Raw genomic sequence first — 16,732 nt, forward strand, 5'->3', positions numbered from 1 at the left:
GGAGAGTCTTTTTTAGAAGGGCGCTAAAACATACATACTTTGACCAAAATTTTAATGTTCGGATTTGAATATATAAGAAACACCACTGGGAAGCTACAGAATGATATAAAAACTAACACGAAATAAATAAAAATGGATCCGCCCTTTAAAATAAAATACCCTTTGACATTGCAAAACTACCTTGGTGAGTGAAAAAACGTTATTTTTATGGTTTAACATGTAAAATAAAGGATTAAATGCTTCCCTGCTGGTTATTAAAAAAAGTCTGCCACTTGCAAAACACTTGGAAAACCACCACTGGATCACAACAAACATCTGTTGAGTTAAAAACAGGACCGTTTTTTTTCCTATGGACATGTTTTATCATAATTTCCAACCCGCAGATCCATCCACCTAACCAAGACTTCCGCTTTTTGGGGGTTTTCTAACCTCCAGTGACGGCAAAAGGTGGATGTTGCAGGTTGGTAAAAGAGCAAAAATACGCACTGAGGTTATTGGCTCCTTCCACACCCCACAGTCTAAGCACTAAAATCTCTAAAATCTGCACACGAACGCTTCGGCAGACGCCAGGCCCTCAGGACAGATGCATAAAATCCAGAGAGACCTGTGGTGTTCTGCTCCTCCTCCTCCTCCATCAGCAGGAGCCAACAGCAGATGTTACATGCAAGAGTTTCTGAGCTGCCTGGAGGCAGCAAGCTGCCACCCTGCTCTCCAGGTTAACAGGGCCCTCAACGCCTTCCAGGGCCGCACAGGATTCTGGACCAAAACAAGTCAACTCAACTTTGCCTGGATTTCACCTAAAAACCTGCTCTATGGAGTTAGTGCAGCCACAGGGATGAAAACCACCTCATATCTTTTGTCTTTTGTTATGGAGGACAGCCCCCCCCTCCATGTCCCACAATGCAAAGCCTCAATCTCCCCTCAGTTCACCTTGGCAGAAGAAGCCTTATATGGTTCCTGAGGCAGTTCTCCACTGCCCCAGTGTCCCGTTCATCTCTAACTGGGACAATCGGGTCATTTGTACGGGAGGAAAGACACACTGGCCTGGTTAGTTCTTCAGCTTTATCTACTGTAAGTTCTGCAACTTCCTCTAACGAAAAAACACAAGAAAACTGGATTGGGTTGCACCAGCGATTCATAAATCTATCACTAAGTTTGTGTGTAATGTCCTGTGCTCTCTGTGCTAATACATTAGCATAGGTTTAAGATTGGCATAAAATGTTGTAATTTGACATATATTGTATTATTTTTTTTAAAATGTTTGTATCTAAGACTGTCACGATAATTACGTTATCGACTTATCGAACGACATATGGACTTGACCTTGATCATTTTTGCTGAACTCGATATTGCCCGTTGTATTTACATGTGTGTTCGTTTACATAAGAATGTCACCAGCATTTATTGTATAAATAACATACAGCTATTGGGACCACATTTGGTGGACATGTGTAGATATGATGTCTGAGTTACCATGATACATTTGGTGCCATTTGGCCAATAGGTGCCGTTGTAACAGCATCATTAAGCTATAAAGGAAGGACTTTCTGTCTGTGCATGTATGTCTGTGCATGTATGACTGACCTTTGCATATCTCAAAAACCGTTCATCCAATCAACTTCACACTTGGCGGGCGCAAGCAGCCATACCGCGGTTCTCAACAACGCTGAAAGCAGAACTTCTGGGGGCCAAGCGATCGGCACTGCACTAGTTATCCAGTGCAGTTATTAGTTATTCAGTGACATAAAGTCAGTAATCCAGTGTTGGATTAAACATTGCCTCTTCTATTTCAGTTTTAGGGAACTCATTGTTTCTAATGAACAGAACACAAGCTCTATCTATTATTGCGCAATTGCATGTGTGTAAATAAAACATGTAAATTAGTTTATGGTGTTAATTACTAAAGTGAAATTGGACATCCCTGGCAGATTCTCCTGCTAACCTGGACTGGTCTGCTCATTTCTTTTACAATGTTTGGGAGGCCTGAATATTAGTTTGAATATTTAAACAGTTGTTTCACATCTACATTTTGCATCTTATTCACATTGTTTCAGCAAAACCGACTCCAAAATGCCAAATCTGAGACAAACGGGTGGGGAACATATTTCGTACCACCTGCCATAACGTACGGTACTCACCTCTCACAGCATAACCATCCTTGACAGAGGCAGGGAAGGGTGGCAGGTTGTCTTTGGCATAAACGTCCTGAGCCAGGACTCGACCCATCCCATCTGTGGGGGAGAAGAGGAAGAACATGGGTATGAGGAGAGGTGGCGGAGGGAGAGAGCGACAGCTGGAGAGAGAAAGAGAAAGAGAAAGAGAAAGAGAAAGAGAGACAGAGGCAGAGAGAGGGTGATTCAGATGAAGATACAGAGAGGCATATGCGCCGGAGGTGTGTATATATGTGTGTTTTAAAGAGAGACAAGAGTGTGACACCGCGCATCAGGATCTCTCTGCGTGACTCACCACCTGACCAGCACACACACACACACGCACGCACGCACGCACGCACGCACACACACACACACACACACACACACACACACACACACACACACACACACACACACACACACACACACACACACACCATCCTTTTCTATTTCAGCTCTACTGATTCACACATACAACAAGTGGAGGCTTTGCAAGTGTCGCTATCCAGATTTCTTAACCAGCCAGACAACTTAAAAACACAACGTGTAGGAAGAAGAGAGACTCTGCACACAGACAATAGCTTCCGAGAGAGAGTGAGGGAAGGAAAGAAAGACGGAAAACAGACGGAGGCAGAGTGGGTGGAGGAGAAAAATCCTGGCACTAAAAATACCTTAAGCTGCTGTGTGGCTATATATAGCATTTCTCAGAGCTTTATGCTGCGATTATGTGGGTGTTAATATGAAGATCTAAGCTTTGATATCAATGAGTTGAAGGGAAGGAAAATATGCATGTACACCCACACACGTGTGCACACATCAGCTTACAGGAGTCCTAACGAGCTGCTGTAAATAATGCAGTCGCAGAAGAAGAAGAAGAAGAAGAAGAAGACACACGTGCCTATTGGACGTGTCCACCTTTTTTTTAAAAGTCGACAGCATTTCATCGGAGATATTCTGGTGTGTTTTTCACAACAGCTTCTCCCTTCCAAGCTGCTATTCAAACAGCTTGTTAAAACCATGTGTTGAAGCGGAGTTGTGAATAAAAATAGAACAGAGGTGATGTCTCGTTGTTGCAGAAGATGAAAAATGTGTTTGATCAGACGCTTTGCAAAACATCACTTCCAGTAGGTTTTAAAAAGTGTTACATAATGTTAATTAAATCAAAGGAGCATTGTGACGTCAATAAAAGAATAATTTGCTACTTGAAACAATCTGAAATTTTAGAAGACAGTTAAAGCGTGACATAAACATATGCATGTGTGCGCACTGGAATACTCATGCTAAAGATACGGTACCTGTGTACATATTCTTGCATATAGATTAAAAGGAATATTTCGACATTTTGGGAAATGGGAAACCCCATTTCCAGGAGTTTTTGATAATAGTTTTTTGATAAGCAAGCTCTATTTTGATGCATTTTTTTATGCACTCTGGCACCTTTACTGTCTACCTGTCTCTCTCCACTGTTACCGTTTCAATTCAATACCAAACATTCACACGCATTTTCACGCTTTCTGTCGAGCTTTTAAAATTATATTTGGGGCTACACTCTAAACATTCGGGGCTTAAAGCTGAAGTAGGCGAGATTGGAGCAAATATGATTAAATAAAGTTATTTTTATAAAACAGTCGCTATATCGTGACAGTAGTACATGAAACAGGTAACCTGAAAAAAATCACGTGTCTCTATGTCCTCTGGTGCTCCTAACGGCATCTGCAAGATTTCACAGACTGGAGGAAAACAAGCAGTAAGAGCTGATCTGAGGTCTGCTGTCCATCTGTCGTCTATGAGAGCCGGCTGTCAATCACTCTGAACTCCGACCAAACGGTCAAACTAGACAGCACTGATCAAATATGAATCAATATTATGTTACGTTAATACCTATTTCTCTCCTCAAATGTTCTCAGAATCATCTTGTAGTGCACGGTTTAGTTTGTGACACGGTCGCCATTGTGAAATATGTTGAAGGAACGCCAAGTTCCGGTCACATGACCGGAGCACGGCCAATAGGAACGCTCCCTCTCTCTGAAATGACCTGTGATTGGTCAAAGTCTCCCGTCACAGGCTTTTTAGATTTTTTTAAAGACTGAAAACAGAGCCATGAGGAAGTGCAGAAGTCTAGTTTTCTCTCAGAACACTTGAATTACAATATGCTGAAAGGTTGTTATGGGATTTTTGCCCAATGATGCCAAAAATATACTGACTACTGCAGCTTTAAGCCCGGGCAAAATGACCTGGCGACACCGAAATAGAAGAGCGTATGTGTCGGGAGAGTGGTATCAATCTTCTCATCTTACTCTTGGCAAGACGTTAACATGTATTCCCCAGAATATCAAACTACTCCTTTAAATGTTTTATCTAAAAGGAGAACAGATTTGAGATATTAAGCTTTACACTGTCATGACTATACTTTAAATATCTTATCTAACAAAACTTTCTCTAAAATACAACAGCAAGCAAAAGAGTGACATTCACTGTTGACTAATATGTGTGTTATACCATTATGATGATAAAATAAGAGATAGATCATCATAATACCACATTCATGATATGCAAAAATACACCCATCAACACGCCACGGTGCACACTGCACACCCACACACATGCAGGCCCCTCTACATCCAGCAGGGGAGCTGCTCCAGCTGTTGTCTCTCTAAATATTTCATCTCTCATATCCCATCTTCCTCTCCTCCTCCTCAACCCCGCTGTCCTCCTCCCAGCTGTGCTCCTGCAAATCCTGCAATTCCCTCCCCTCTCCCCAGAACATGAAACATCACTTTACACCTGGGAATAGACAGAGTGTTCCTTCTCCCATCGTCGATCTAGACGTTATGATGTGCGCCGCAGGGTGTTATTGCCCCGAATCCTCGCTACCCCCGTCTTCAGAGATGAATATAAGAGCGTGTGTTTTCCCCCTCTGGCCCTCCGCCTCGCTCTGTGTCACCCTCCGCTGTACGCTGAGGCCACTCTGCCAGAAGGCTGACTACACCCATGGGTGCTAAACTAACTTCTCTGTGTATGTTTAGACACGCACATTCATACAACAAAATACAACTACAAAGACGCATAGAAAACCTGCATTAAATCTTATTATATCAAGGTGAATGTGTCTGTAAGTAACTGTATATATTGTTCTATTCTAATTTAAATATATGTATATGTGTTCTATGTGTGTGTAGCATCAAGGGGCTACAACGTACATTACATCAACGTATCCTCATACAACGGTTCGTATGATATCCTACGAAAAGTTATTCCTCATTTTTTGTACGTTTTTCTACAAATGTCCTGTTACATGCAATCAGTCTTTTCAAAATAAACTTCCGTCTTCACAGGAAACAACTTGGTTAGGTTTAGGCAACAAAACGACTTAGCTGGGTTTAGGAAAAAATCGTGGTTTGGGTTAAAATTACATCAGAAGTGGCGTTAACTTAAGTACGGAAGTTGCGTGACAAATAAATCGTTGACTTCTGGGGTCACACTGGATACGAATACCGGTCCAGTGTTTTTGGACTCAGCTGTCCTCCTTCCTATGCATTGTTTGTAGCTCTTTATACTTCCTGGTTCATGATTACGTGGATAACATATATATACTAGAAACAGTGTATGAGAACAGTCTGATTACATTGTGCAACCCTGTGTTATAAAATAACAAATAAATGAACCTTGTGAATTATTATAAAAACAAACGTTGAAAAAACTGTAACTTGCGACGTAAAAACGACTGTGAATCAGAATTATTTTCTATTTCAATTTTTAAAGCGGACACACAGTGCAACATAAACAGTACGGATGCAGGTCACCCAAACAATGAGCTGAAAGACGCTAAAATGCTCCTTAAAGCCCTGACACACTGAGCCAGCGGTCGGCCACCGGCCAGTTTGGGGCCGTCGGTGAGCGTCTGTCGGCTTAGTTTTTTTGATGTATGGGACAAACCGAAAAAACTAGGCCGACAGATGCCCCCCGTCGGCGCTAATCTGCCTGTGTCAGAGTTTTTTTCAGCCGATTCAGCATGTTGAATCGGCGGCAGCGTCCGTCGGTGAGAGAAATTACTCTGATTGGCTGTTGAGATTAAACAAATCAGTGCACGAGAAGAGAAAAGGAAGTGAGGAAAGCAAGCCAACGAGTAAAGTCAAGAGGAAAAACACAGAAGACTCTTCTCATTTTTCATCTTCATCTTATCTGATCATTCCACCACACATGTGGAGTTATTTCCTCTCACGCTGTCGCAGATCGTACGTGGTAGTTGGCCGTTGGTTGTCGTGTTTGTGGTGTGTTCGAGTGCAACTTTTTGGCCAAGACAAAGACTACATGAGGTGAGGCAGCTGGTGCCGCTAGTTCTTTGATGTCGGGTTGGTGTGTCCCCAGCTTTAGATCTGAGGGAAACTGCAGAGTCAGGTGATAATTCTCTGTGGGTTTGTCACTTAGTGTGATCCCTTCACATATATACTGTATGAGGAGCCGCGAATAGAAATGACACATTGATCCTTAGTAAAGGTTTGTTTGTTATGTGCCCTTGTGGCCGAGTATAACTGTGTGTGCGTGCATGTGATTGTCAGTCTGTGTGACTGACACCGTGGCCTGTAGACACAGACTGCTGACTCAGCGAGGTGTCCAGTTGTGGACAGACAGTGTTTAAACGCTGTCATGTGAACTTAGTGAGCAGCGTGTCGCTGCATCGATCTGGAAGGTGGGACACCTCAACATTCCAGCACGCCGAGTGGCTGATGTCAGCAGACATAATGGGAAGGTGAACTGGAAGATGTCAAGGGGCAACATGAACACATTTAGGATATTTAAGTGGGCGTTGAAGAAGGATTTTGCTAAACCGCAGGATTTCTGTCCTCCTCACCTCTGTAGTTGATGATCTCAGTGCCCAGGACGGCGGTCATCTCCAGCACAGTGATGAAGGCCTTGTCCATGGAGGTGAGGGGGAAGGGGGACATGCGGTGCCTCCGGGCCACCTTAGTGATGTCCACTGCACTGTGACCTGGGAAGACATGGGACATTACAGACACTGTCGTGAAAATCAAACCACAGGAAGCTTCACAAAACCTTTGTCTTTTCTGTACTGCAATTTGTTGTTACTTATCGGCCAACATATGACGAAATTGAAAAATATCTATGAAGTTAAAGGGATAGTTTGGGTGTTTTGAAGTGGGGTTGTATGAGGTACTTCTCCATAGTCAGTGTATTACCTACAGTAGGTGGCGGTCAGCACGTCCCTAGTTTGGAGAAACAGACAGGAGTTACCACACGGGAGCAAATGAATGTACTGCTGTGGACGGGGCCGGCAACAAAACGTATTTTAGCCACCTAAAAAAAATCAATATCAGTTTATGGGTAAGCTATATTTAGAGTAGTTACTGTGTCACTTTGGTGTTTTAAAGGGTTAATTCGGATTCACCAAAGTCACACAGTAGCACACAAACTAACCGATCGAGGCAGAGGTAGACCAGCAACCCTCTCGTGTTCTGTGAGGTAAAATTACATGTTTCAATGGAGTCTGGTGGCGTTGGCGAGAGCATACAATGGCTTCAGTTCCCCATCAGAAAGGGCTGTCTGACGGTAAAGTAAAGCGGTGAAAATATTCTAAATATAGTGTACACTTAAACTGATATAGATTTTTTTAGGTAAGCCTTTCTTTTAGGTGGCTAAAATACGTTTTCCTGCCGGCCCCGTCCACAGCAGTACATTACTTTGCCTCCATGCGGTAACTCTTGTCTGCCTGTCCAAACTGGGAGCGTGCCGACCGCCACCTACTGTAGGTAATACACTGACTATGGATAAGTACCCCACTTTAAAACACCCAAACTATCCCTTTAATATAAATATAAAATATGTAAATACAGTGCATTCGTTAGAGAACAGGGAGCGATGTCAGACATAGCTCTAGACCAAAGCTTTGAAATCGAAGCCTGAATCAAAAATACTTTACCCTTTTTAGCATTTAAATTCTTTATTTAGACAGTTTGAAAGTTGAGAGGAAGATAGAGAGAGAGGGGAGGGAGAGAGAGGACTCTGCTGGGACTCAATCCCGAGACAGTGGAGGCATCTATGTGGCTCCAAAGGCAGGGAACTGAACCACTCAACTATCTCTGGAGACAAAAAACTGTATTTTAAGATGTTTCTTTTTGGCCCAAGAGCCACAAAAAACCTGATCTGAGCGTACTGCAGCTGTAGCATTAAGGGTCTGAAACTGAATTGATGTGCACACATGTAAAACACACAATTATATAAATGAACACATGTAATTTAATGTGTTTCACTGTCACCAAGATAAGTGGATTAATTCTTTTTTTTTCAGTGCATGTGTGCAGTAATTTAAACACCACGAGGAGGGATTGACCAGAAATAAGTCGTGTTTGTTTGCCGGAGCCGTGGAACCCAGCTGGATGATAGAAGTGCTCGATAGCAGCCACGTCAGTCTAATAATACCTCTCTAATAATTCCAAAGGTAAAAAGGAACAAAGAAAGGTGTAACTAATATGTAATCTGCTCTCTCTCTCTCTCTCTCCTCCTCTCTTTCTCTATCGCTCTCCCTCTGCCTCTGCCTCACAGCGAAGAATAGGCGCTGTGCTTTGATTTCCCTTGACCCAATTTCTCTCCTTTAAACATACACTTACGCTTCCACAGCATATTCAATGCTTAACATGAGGCTTAACAACCTCTGGCAACACACACAAGCACGCACGGGCATGCTCGCAGTGTCACATCACATGCACATTCATTTATGCGTGCTTGAGAGCACACTTGGTGACATACAGTGAGTGCATTTGAATTGTAAACTTAGTACTCACTTGATCTTAGGATATTTTCTTTGCTGCTGCATCGTGACTGCACCTAAAGATGGGAGAAGGGGCGATCGGGAGGAAGACGAAGGGCAAAAAAAGGAAACAGAGAGTGGTAATTTAAGATAAACCGAGCTGCTCTTTTGACATGCTTGAGATGAGAAGCTTGTTCATACAACAGTCAGAAGCCGTGTCACACTACATACACTGTGCACTTTGTCCTGCTGTTGGGAGATGGCTGCATCTCCTTTGCATTACCATTATAAATAAATCACTTCATCACATCACAGGTGATATTCACACACATCACTATCAGATTGAAGCACTAAAAAGAGGAATATATATATATATATAGATATATATGGACAAAGGCAACAACATACAGAGTGACAATATTGTATCACAAGGTCATAACAGATGTATTTACTGCGCTACGGTGTCACATCAAATGTAGTGGAAATGTAGTGTCGAGTTTAGATTAGTGGCTGTTCAGATGTGGTGCAGGACGGTAAAGGTTTCTCTGGAGATATCTCTGCGTGATAGATCGCTGCTCTAGCGCTGCTTTACTACCTGTAATCTATATGGTGAGGTGGGGAGGAGAGCAGAGAGGGATAAAACGGGGCTGAGCTTCCCAGAAGCATCTAACTGTTGTTAACGGGTGGAGACAATGAGTAGCCTCTATCTCATATTCACAAAATACAGACCACATTTCCCATAAACCCTGTTTCTTCCTGTCAAAAAGAGGACATTCATCTTTTAAAAAACCCACCGTACAGACTGGCATTTTTTATAATATATTTTAAAAATATTTGTAATGTTCTTTTACATTTTGTTTTATGACTCTATGTTTGACCGCTTCTTAAAATTCCTGTTTTTATTGCATTTTCTGTGTATGATTTTCTTTTTCTTTTTTTTTGTGAAACACCTTGTGACTCTGGTTTTAATTTTTTTTTTTATTTTAAAGTTATTATTATTATCATATTTATTATTATTATACTACTATAATTATTATTATTATAATAATAATAATTATTATACTACTACTATAATTATTGTTATTATTGTTGTTATTATTATTATAATTATTGTACTACTAGTACAATTATTATTATTATTGTTATCATTATAATTTGTATTATTATTATACTACTGTTATAATAATAATAATAATTATGGTTGTTATAATTATTATAATAATTATTATACTACTAGTATAATAATAATAATAATAATAATAATAATAATAATAATAATAATTATTATTATTATTATCTCTAAACATGTTGGAGGTAGTTCTGGTCCAAAATCTGCCATAAATAATATGTCCCAATTCCATACAACATACTAATACTGTGAAGTGCAGTGTGTACTAATTGTTATACAGTTTTATACTGTTTTTTACTGTTAATTTTTTTATTCTTTCTTTGAACAATGCATTATGGGACAATATATTGTAGTTAAGCAACACTACACTTTATAATCAGGCATTAGTACGTCTACTGTACATAATGTTTTCCCTTTTTCATCTCACCACTGCTGCAAGAAGCTGGTCTCCTGGTGATCATGCTGTTTTGTTAATGGTATTTATAGAAAACTAACATGGCACTGACAGCGCTTATACATGACAACGATATACAACTTTTTATATAAATAAAGAAGATGCAGTGTTACAGCAGCTTTTGGGAAGCTCAGCCTCAGGGAGGGACTAAACAAGGAAAGGAGAATCACAAGTTGCAAGTTATCAAGCTACAAGATTGGTACAGAATAAAAGTATTCCTTTATACAACTACACCAATAGTACTGGCAAAAATCACCTCTGATGCCAACATTTTACAGTCTGTAGAAAATCAGGGCAGATATTTAAACTTATGTGTCTTTTGACCAACTGTAAGTTGGGCTTGATTTTGATTTTTGGGGGACTTTTTATCTCTCCGTTTGTCTTCCTGCGTGTCTATCTACCTTTATTCATGTGTTGAATGGTCATATTCTGTCTTCTGCTTTCCTTTGTTGCAACCGCTGCATCTCAATAACACACATAAGTCGGGTGTGGGCAGTGTGTGGTGTATGGAGAACCAAAGCACCCATGGTGAAGGTGAAGGTCTCTCTACCCCACCCACCCACCCATCCACCCTTCTCTCCCTCCTCCTCCCCTCCCTCACCGCCATCATAGCTAGGGCTGACACTGTGACACCACTGGGCACCAAACAGCCGAGGTGAGAGGGTGGGAGATGGTGGGAGGTGTGGGCAAGGTGGGTGGGATGGAGGAGGAGGAGGAAGAGGAGGAGGAGGAGGGATGGAGAGACAGAGAGATAGATATAAAACAACAGGTTGAGAGACAGAGAGAGGTTGGGTGGGAGGATGAGGATCAGCATGACGTGGTCCCACAGCCCGGAAAAGAAAAAGAAAACAAACAAAAACAGGAAGCACGGACTAGACAGACTTCACTAAACTACAGAGCCGAGACAACAGCAGAAAAAGGAGAACAAAAACAATAAAAGAAGACCACTTGAGCGGCCTGATGGCATCTACTTAACAGACATCCAGCACACCAGACATAGCTACTGAAAGCAGAGCATGTTAACCGGAGAAGACAGAAACAGAAACAGACAGACGGATGGAGGAAGAGAAAGACAGAGAAAAAGTGAAACAACTAGAGACAGAAAAAAGTGTGCGTGGGAGACGGAGAGAAAAAAGGAAGACTCCTAACAGACCGGACAGAGAAATAAGTGAGACAGAGTGGACGACAGACAGATTGAGGACGAAAGTGGCAACAGACAGATAGATAGAGAGAGACAGCGAGAGCTGGAGAGAGATAGCTGGGCAAGCGAAGAGGGAGAGGGAGAGGAGAGGACGGGGGGAGGAAGGGGGGACACAGAGCGGGGCGTTTGTTTTGCGCGCTCCTCGGAGGAGGGTGAGGGAGAGGCAAGGAGGAGGTGGGGAGGGAGGGGAGGGGGGGGGGGGCGGGATAGTTACTCGAGAGCTGAAGGTCCTCCTGCGATCATCTTTAAGCCCCTCCAACCTACACTGGAGCTAGTGGAGATAAAGCATCGAATCACAGGCATCAGTGCATCTGTCCCGGCAACCACAACACTACAGACAGACAGACAGACAGACAAGACAGACAGACGGACGGACAGACGGACGAAGGGACAAACAGACAGACAGGCATCCACTACGACAAGCAACCCTAGCAGGAGAGGAAGGGAGCAGCGAGGAGAGATAGGAAGAAAGAAAGAAAGAAAGAAAGAAAGAAAGAAAGAAAGCGCAGTGGGCTTTCAGGAGGCAACCTGTAGCAGCCATACTGGAGGCCCTGTGAGCTGAAAACACTTTGAATTATACAACTTTCTCAAGAATAATTCAGTTTTAGAGGTTTACTTTTGTGCTGTTTTTGACTTAGAAGTAATAACTTAGCCAACGATAAGTCCTCTCTGCTATTTCTATTTATTCTATCTGACTTGAATTTTCAAATTTTTTAGAAGCTATTGTTTTTTTTGTGGAAATGTGAGTCAGATACCAGTGACTAGTGTTGTTGGACTTCTAACACACTTGTATTCAGGACGCCTCTCTTTCCCCTTTACTGTACTGTATATGTCTATGTTCTTTCACGTATTGTAGGCCTTGCTGTGGAACCAATTCAATTCAATTCAATTTATTTTTATATAGCGTCAAATCATAAGTTTTCTCGAGACGCTTTATATATAGAGCAGGTCTTAGACTGTACTCCAGACTGATCCAATTCCCCTCCAGGGACAAAAATAAAGTTAAAATTGACTGAGATTGAAACAGCTTTGCCCTGCATTAGAAAAGTACACAGTTAAAACAACCAAAGAAGTAATAGGAAAGAAGCCTATTAAGTATGTATGATTGTTAAAAAGGAAAAAAAAACATAATTCAGAGAATTGTATGAAAAGTTCCTAAAAATAACAGGAAAACTCATCTCTGATGAAATATTCACAGGAAATAATCTGCTCAAAAGTGGCGTAACTTAAGTACGGAAGTTACATTACAAAAACTACTTAGTTAGGTTTTTGGAAAAGATAGTAGTTTGGGTTAAAATAACTCTGTAAGTGGCGTAACATAAGTACAGAAGTTACGTGGCAAATAAACCAACATTGACTTCTGGTTTCACACGGGGTACAAACAACCTGAGCAAAAGTCTGGTGTTTTTTGACCCCGAGACCTCGTCCCTACGTGGCGTTTGTCGCTCTTTATACTTCCGGATTCACCATAACGTGGATCACGTACAAATTGATTCGTGGATATTACACAAATTACAGTGAATTCACTTTTTTGTAGGTATAACTACAAAGGGTGTATGAGAGCAGCCCGTTGTTTAATAGCAGTAACGCTGCTTGCTTTAAGGACTGTGAGCTGGCTAATGATACCAAAAGCTGTTTGTTGAGAAGGACGAGAACTAAAGAGCATCACAGTTTACCGTGTCACAGTAAAACTTCATCTTTTACCTTTTCAGACTCCTCACAGGTGAAATCTGCTATCTGTTCTTTAAGCTTACTTGTTACTTCTGATTTTTTTTAATTCTATTTTCCAGTGGACCTCCATGATGGCACCAGCTGGTTGCTAGGAGATTTGTGCCACAACAGCACAGCCCTCGTAGAGAGGGGGAGAGAGACAGAGAGAGAGGGAGAGAGAGAGAGAGAGAGAGGGAGAGAGGAAGAGAGAGAGAGGTATGATGAAGAAAAAAAAGAGACAGAAAAAAGACAAAGGTGGGGATTAAGGGAGCTAAATACAGCTACAGCAAGACACAGATCAAACTTGCAGACATTGAAAAGCACATATGAGAGCTAACGATCGACAGCTAGGACATTTTCGTACAAGGTGTGCCTTGCTAAAAAAGAACTGCAAAAGAGACATCTAAAATTAAAAAAAGAAGACACGATTAACGCAGAACAATTACATCAGAATCTCACTACCTACTGTCGCTTTAAAAACACACAGACAAAACCACAAGAATCACAAGCTTCCTGATCCAGTTTCACATATGCCTCTACAGTAATGTATCTGTCCTGCAGCTAAACAGTAAATAATACAGTCACCGTTCACTAAGAAGCAGCTAAAAAACCTTGATGCAGTGTGGAGTGATGACACTATAAGACTGACACGGTGTGGAAAAAACAAGACCTCAGTATGGCAACAAAAAAAAAAAAAAGGAAATAGCTAAGTAGAAAAAGATCATACCATCAGAGGGCCATGGGGGGAGACAGTTTTGCATGATGGAGATGAACACGGTGGAGAAGCTACAGGAGGGTGTGTGTGTTTGTGTGTGTGTTAGGAGGTGAGGAGAGTTCGTGGAGTGCAGAAGCAGAATGAGGTGTTGTTGGACGTATAGGAGGAGGGGAGGGGGGGAGGCAAAAAAGCAGACTGTCAAACACTCTCACACTCATTTCTAATCTACCCTCCACTGCAAACCCCCCGTTACTGGTGAGAGAAGTGAGAGAAGAGGATGAGGGATGCAGATGTTAAAACATACGTCTCATACACACAAACAGAAAGAAAACAGGTCGGAAACTCCCTCAATAAGCAAAAACATATTAATAAAGTCACTGAAAGTGTGTGTGTGTGTGAGGACTTAATGTTGCAGTATGCTGAGAATGCACACACACAAAAATAAAATTAAAAAAACAGTGGCCCCCATGCCAGAAACACTAATCACTCTACATGCCATCCCCGTCGTCGCCACGGAAACAGCCTGACGACGGGTTGTCATGGAGATCTGCCAGGAAGATCAATGGGCTGGGGAGCGGGGTGGTGGTGGTGGCAGCGTCGGCGGCGCTTATGGACACAGAATAGTGAGCACGGCCAGGTCAGCGAGACACGTGGCTCCGGAGGCTTGAGGGGGGAAATCGATGGGGCCAATAACCCGCTGGCTGAGGAGACGCTCCAGGAAATGATGGGATGCAACCGCTGCGGTGCTGAGCTCAGCACAAAAACAAAAGGAGCTGTCAAGACAAATTATGCAAAAAAAAAGAAAAAAAAAAAGAAGATTTATCCGTCCGCCGTGAGGACGAGAGGGCTGTGACACGGCGAGGGGAGGCTCGTTTGAACCGGCTTCAACCGCCTCGCCACCCACGGGACGGGACGGGGCAAGAGAGGGATGGAGGAGCAGAGGACAAAACGCTGGAGTGATAGCGACAGAGTGGTAGAGGGCAGGACAAAATGCTACTGTGGAAATCCAGAGCCAATTCGTCCTCCCCGGGGAGTGGAGGCGAGAGCCTGAGGGGGGAAGGAACGACAGCGGGGAAGAGAAGGAGCGACACAGCGGCGAGGACAGGCTTCTGATCTCTCCACCGACTGAGGAGCACTCTTGGATCATCTGTTAATCCAGACACACACTCAAACTCAAACTCAAACTCAGACCAGAAAAACAAAACATCACCAGCCACCGATACACAAATCACATCAAATGACCAGATGGGTGACGGATGAGAGAGAATGAGTGCTGGTGGAGATCCTGAGAGAGGCAATGGGGAGGAATGTTGCTGACCAGTAAACTAGGTGGTGATACACAGGGCAACTTGTAGAGCAACTCTGAGGGGCAACAACTCAATTGCTGCTGTATTTCTTAAGACTTTTAATGACGTTTGTCATTTCCCCCAACTATATTGCCACATGCATCACCACAGTAACTCTAATCTCCGAATGACCTACACACCTCCGCCTGTAGATATCTGCTATAAGGAGAAGTGTAAAATGTGTGTTTGTGTTTGCAAAAATCAAGACCCCATTTACACCTGGTGTTAACATGCAATCTGTATCTGGATGATGATATCAGCTCGCTGGCCTTTGCATTTAGGTCTGGTACCAATAAGAATTCCTGTTATTTCAATTTTTAACTCACATTGTGATCAGATCTCAATACGCAAATCAGGTAGGACACGACATGCCTGTAAAAGCTTGGATTCAAACCTTATTTCACCATTACATTAAAGGACCAGTGTGTAGGATTTTGGGGGATCCATTAGTAGAAATGGAATATAATATTCTTAACTATGTTTTCATTGGTGTATAATCACCTGAAATTAAGAATCGCTGTGTTTTCATTAGCTTAGAATGGGCCCTTCATATCTACACAAGGAGCTGGTCCTCTTCACTGACTCAGTAGCCCAGAATGGACAAACCAAACACTGACGCTAGAGAGTCTTTCACGTTTTTACCATAGACTGTATATAAGAAGTGGACGTAGTCACCATGACGTCATCCATTGGTTTGTGGACTACGGTTTTGAAGACTCGAATTGGGCAATTTTGTCGTCACCATCTTGCTTTTTTGCAACCAGAAGTGACACGAGAGGGTGGAGCTAAGTACAACCGAACACTGAATAAGACATTTTTAGGCGACCAAAAATGTTATAATTAACTTTCATGGACTGTGAAAGGGTTAAAGTTCTAAGACGAAAACACGGACAACGCCGTGATAGCGACCTGTCAATCACAAGGTAGCCCCGCCCTAAAACATCCCCTGCTTTATGGTCTATCTGACTCTAAATGGGACCATCATTTACTAAATGAACATCATGCTGTATTGAAGAAGACTTGAAACTAGCTATTGAGACCATAAACTCATGTTTACAATGTTTACTGAGGTAATAAATCAAGAGAGAAGTAGGCTCATTTTCTCATAGACTTCTATACAATCAGACTTCTTTTTGCAACCAGAGGAGTCGCCCCCTGCTGGCTGTTAGAAAGAATGCAAGTTTAAGACACTTCAGCATTGGCTTCACTTTTCAGACCCGGAGGTAGACCACAGGTTTTTACGTACCCGAATGCCACC

General features: G+C 42.3%; 1 protein-coding gene across 1 annotated transcript in view; it reads right to left on the reverse strand.

Moving 5' to 3' along the window:
• gphnb (gephyrin b) overlaps positions 1-16,732 on the reverse strand; it is a 119,450-nt gene that overhangs the window by 12,950 nt on the left and 89,768 nt on the right. Inside the window, exons 13-16 of the mRNA XM_037750977.1 lie at positions 11,918-11,974; positions 8,954-8,996; positions 7,006-7,143; positions 2,139-2,231 (exon numbers count right to left, since the gene is read on the reverse strand). Of these exons, the coding sequence (XP_037606905.1) occupies positions 2,139-2,231; positions 7,006-7,143; positions 8,954-8,996; positions 11,918-11,974 (331 nt within the window). The remainder of the gene's footprint in view (positions 1-2,138; positions 2,232-7,005; positions 7,144-8,953; positions 8,997-11,917; positions 11,975-16,732) is intronic.

Source organism: Sebastes umbrosus, chromosome 18 (genome assembly GCF_015220745.1).
Source record: "Sebastes umbrosus isolate fSebUmb1 chromosome 18, fSebUmb1.pri, whole genome shotgun sequence".
Classification (NCBI taxonomy): Eukaryota; Metazoa; Chordata; class Actinopteri; order Perciformes; family Sebastidae; genus Sebastes; species Sebastes umbrosus.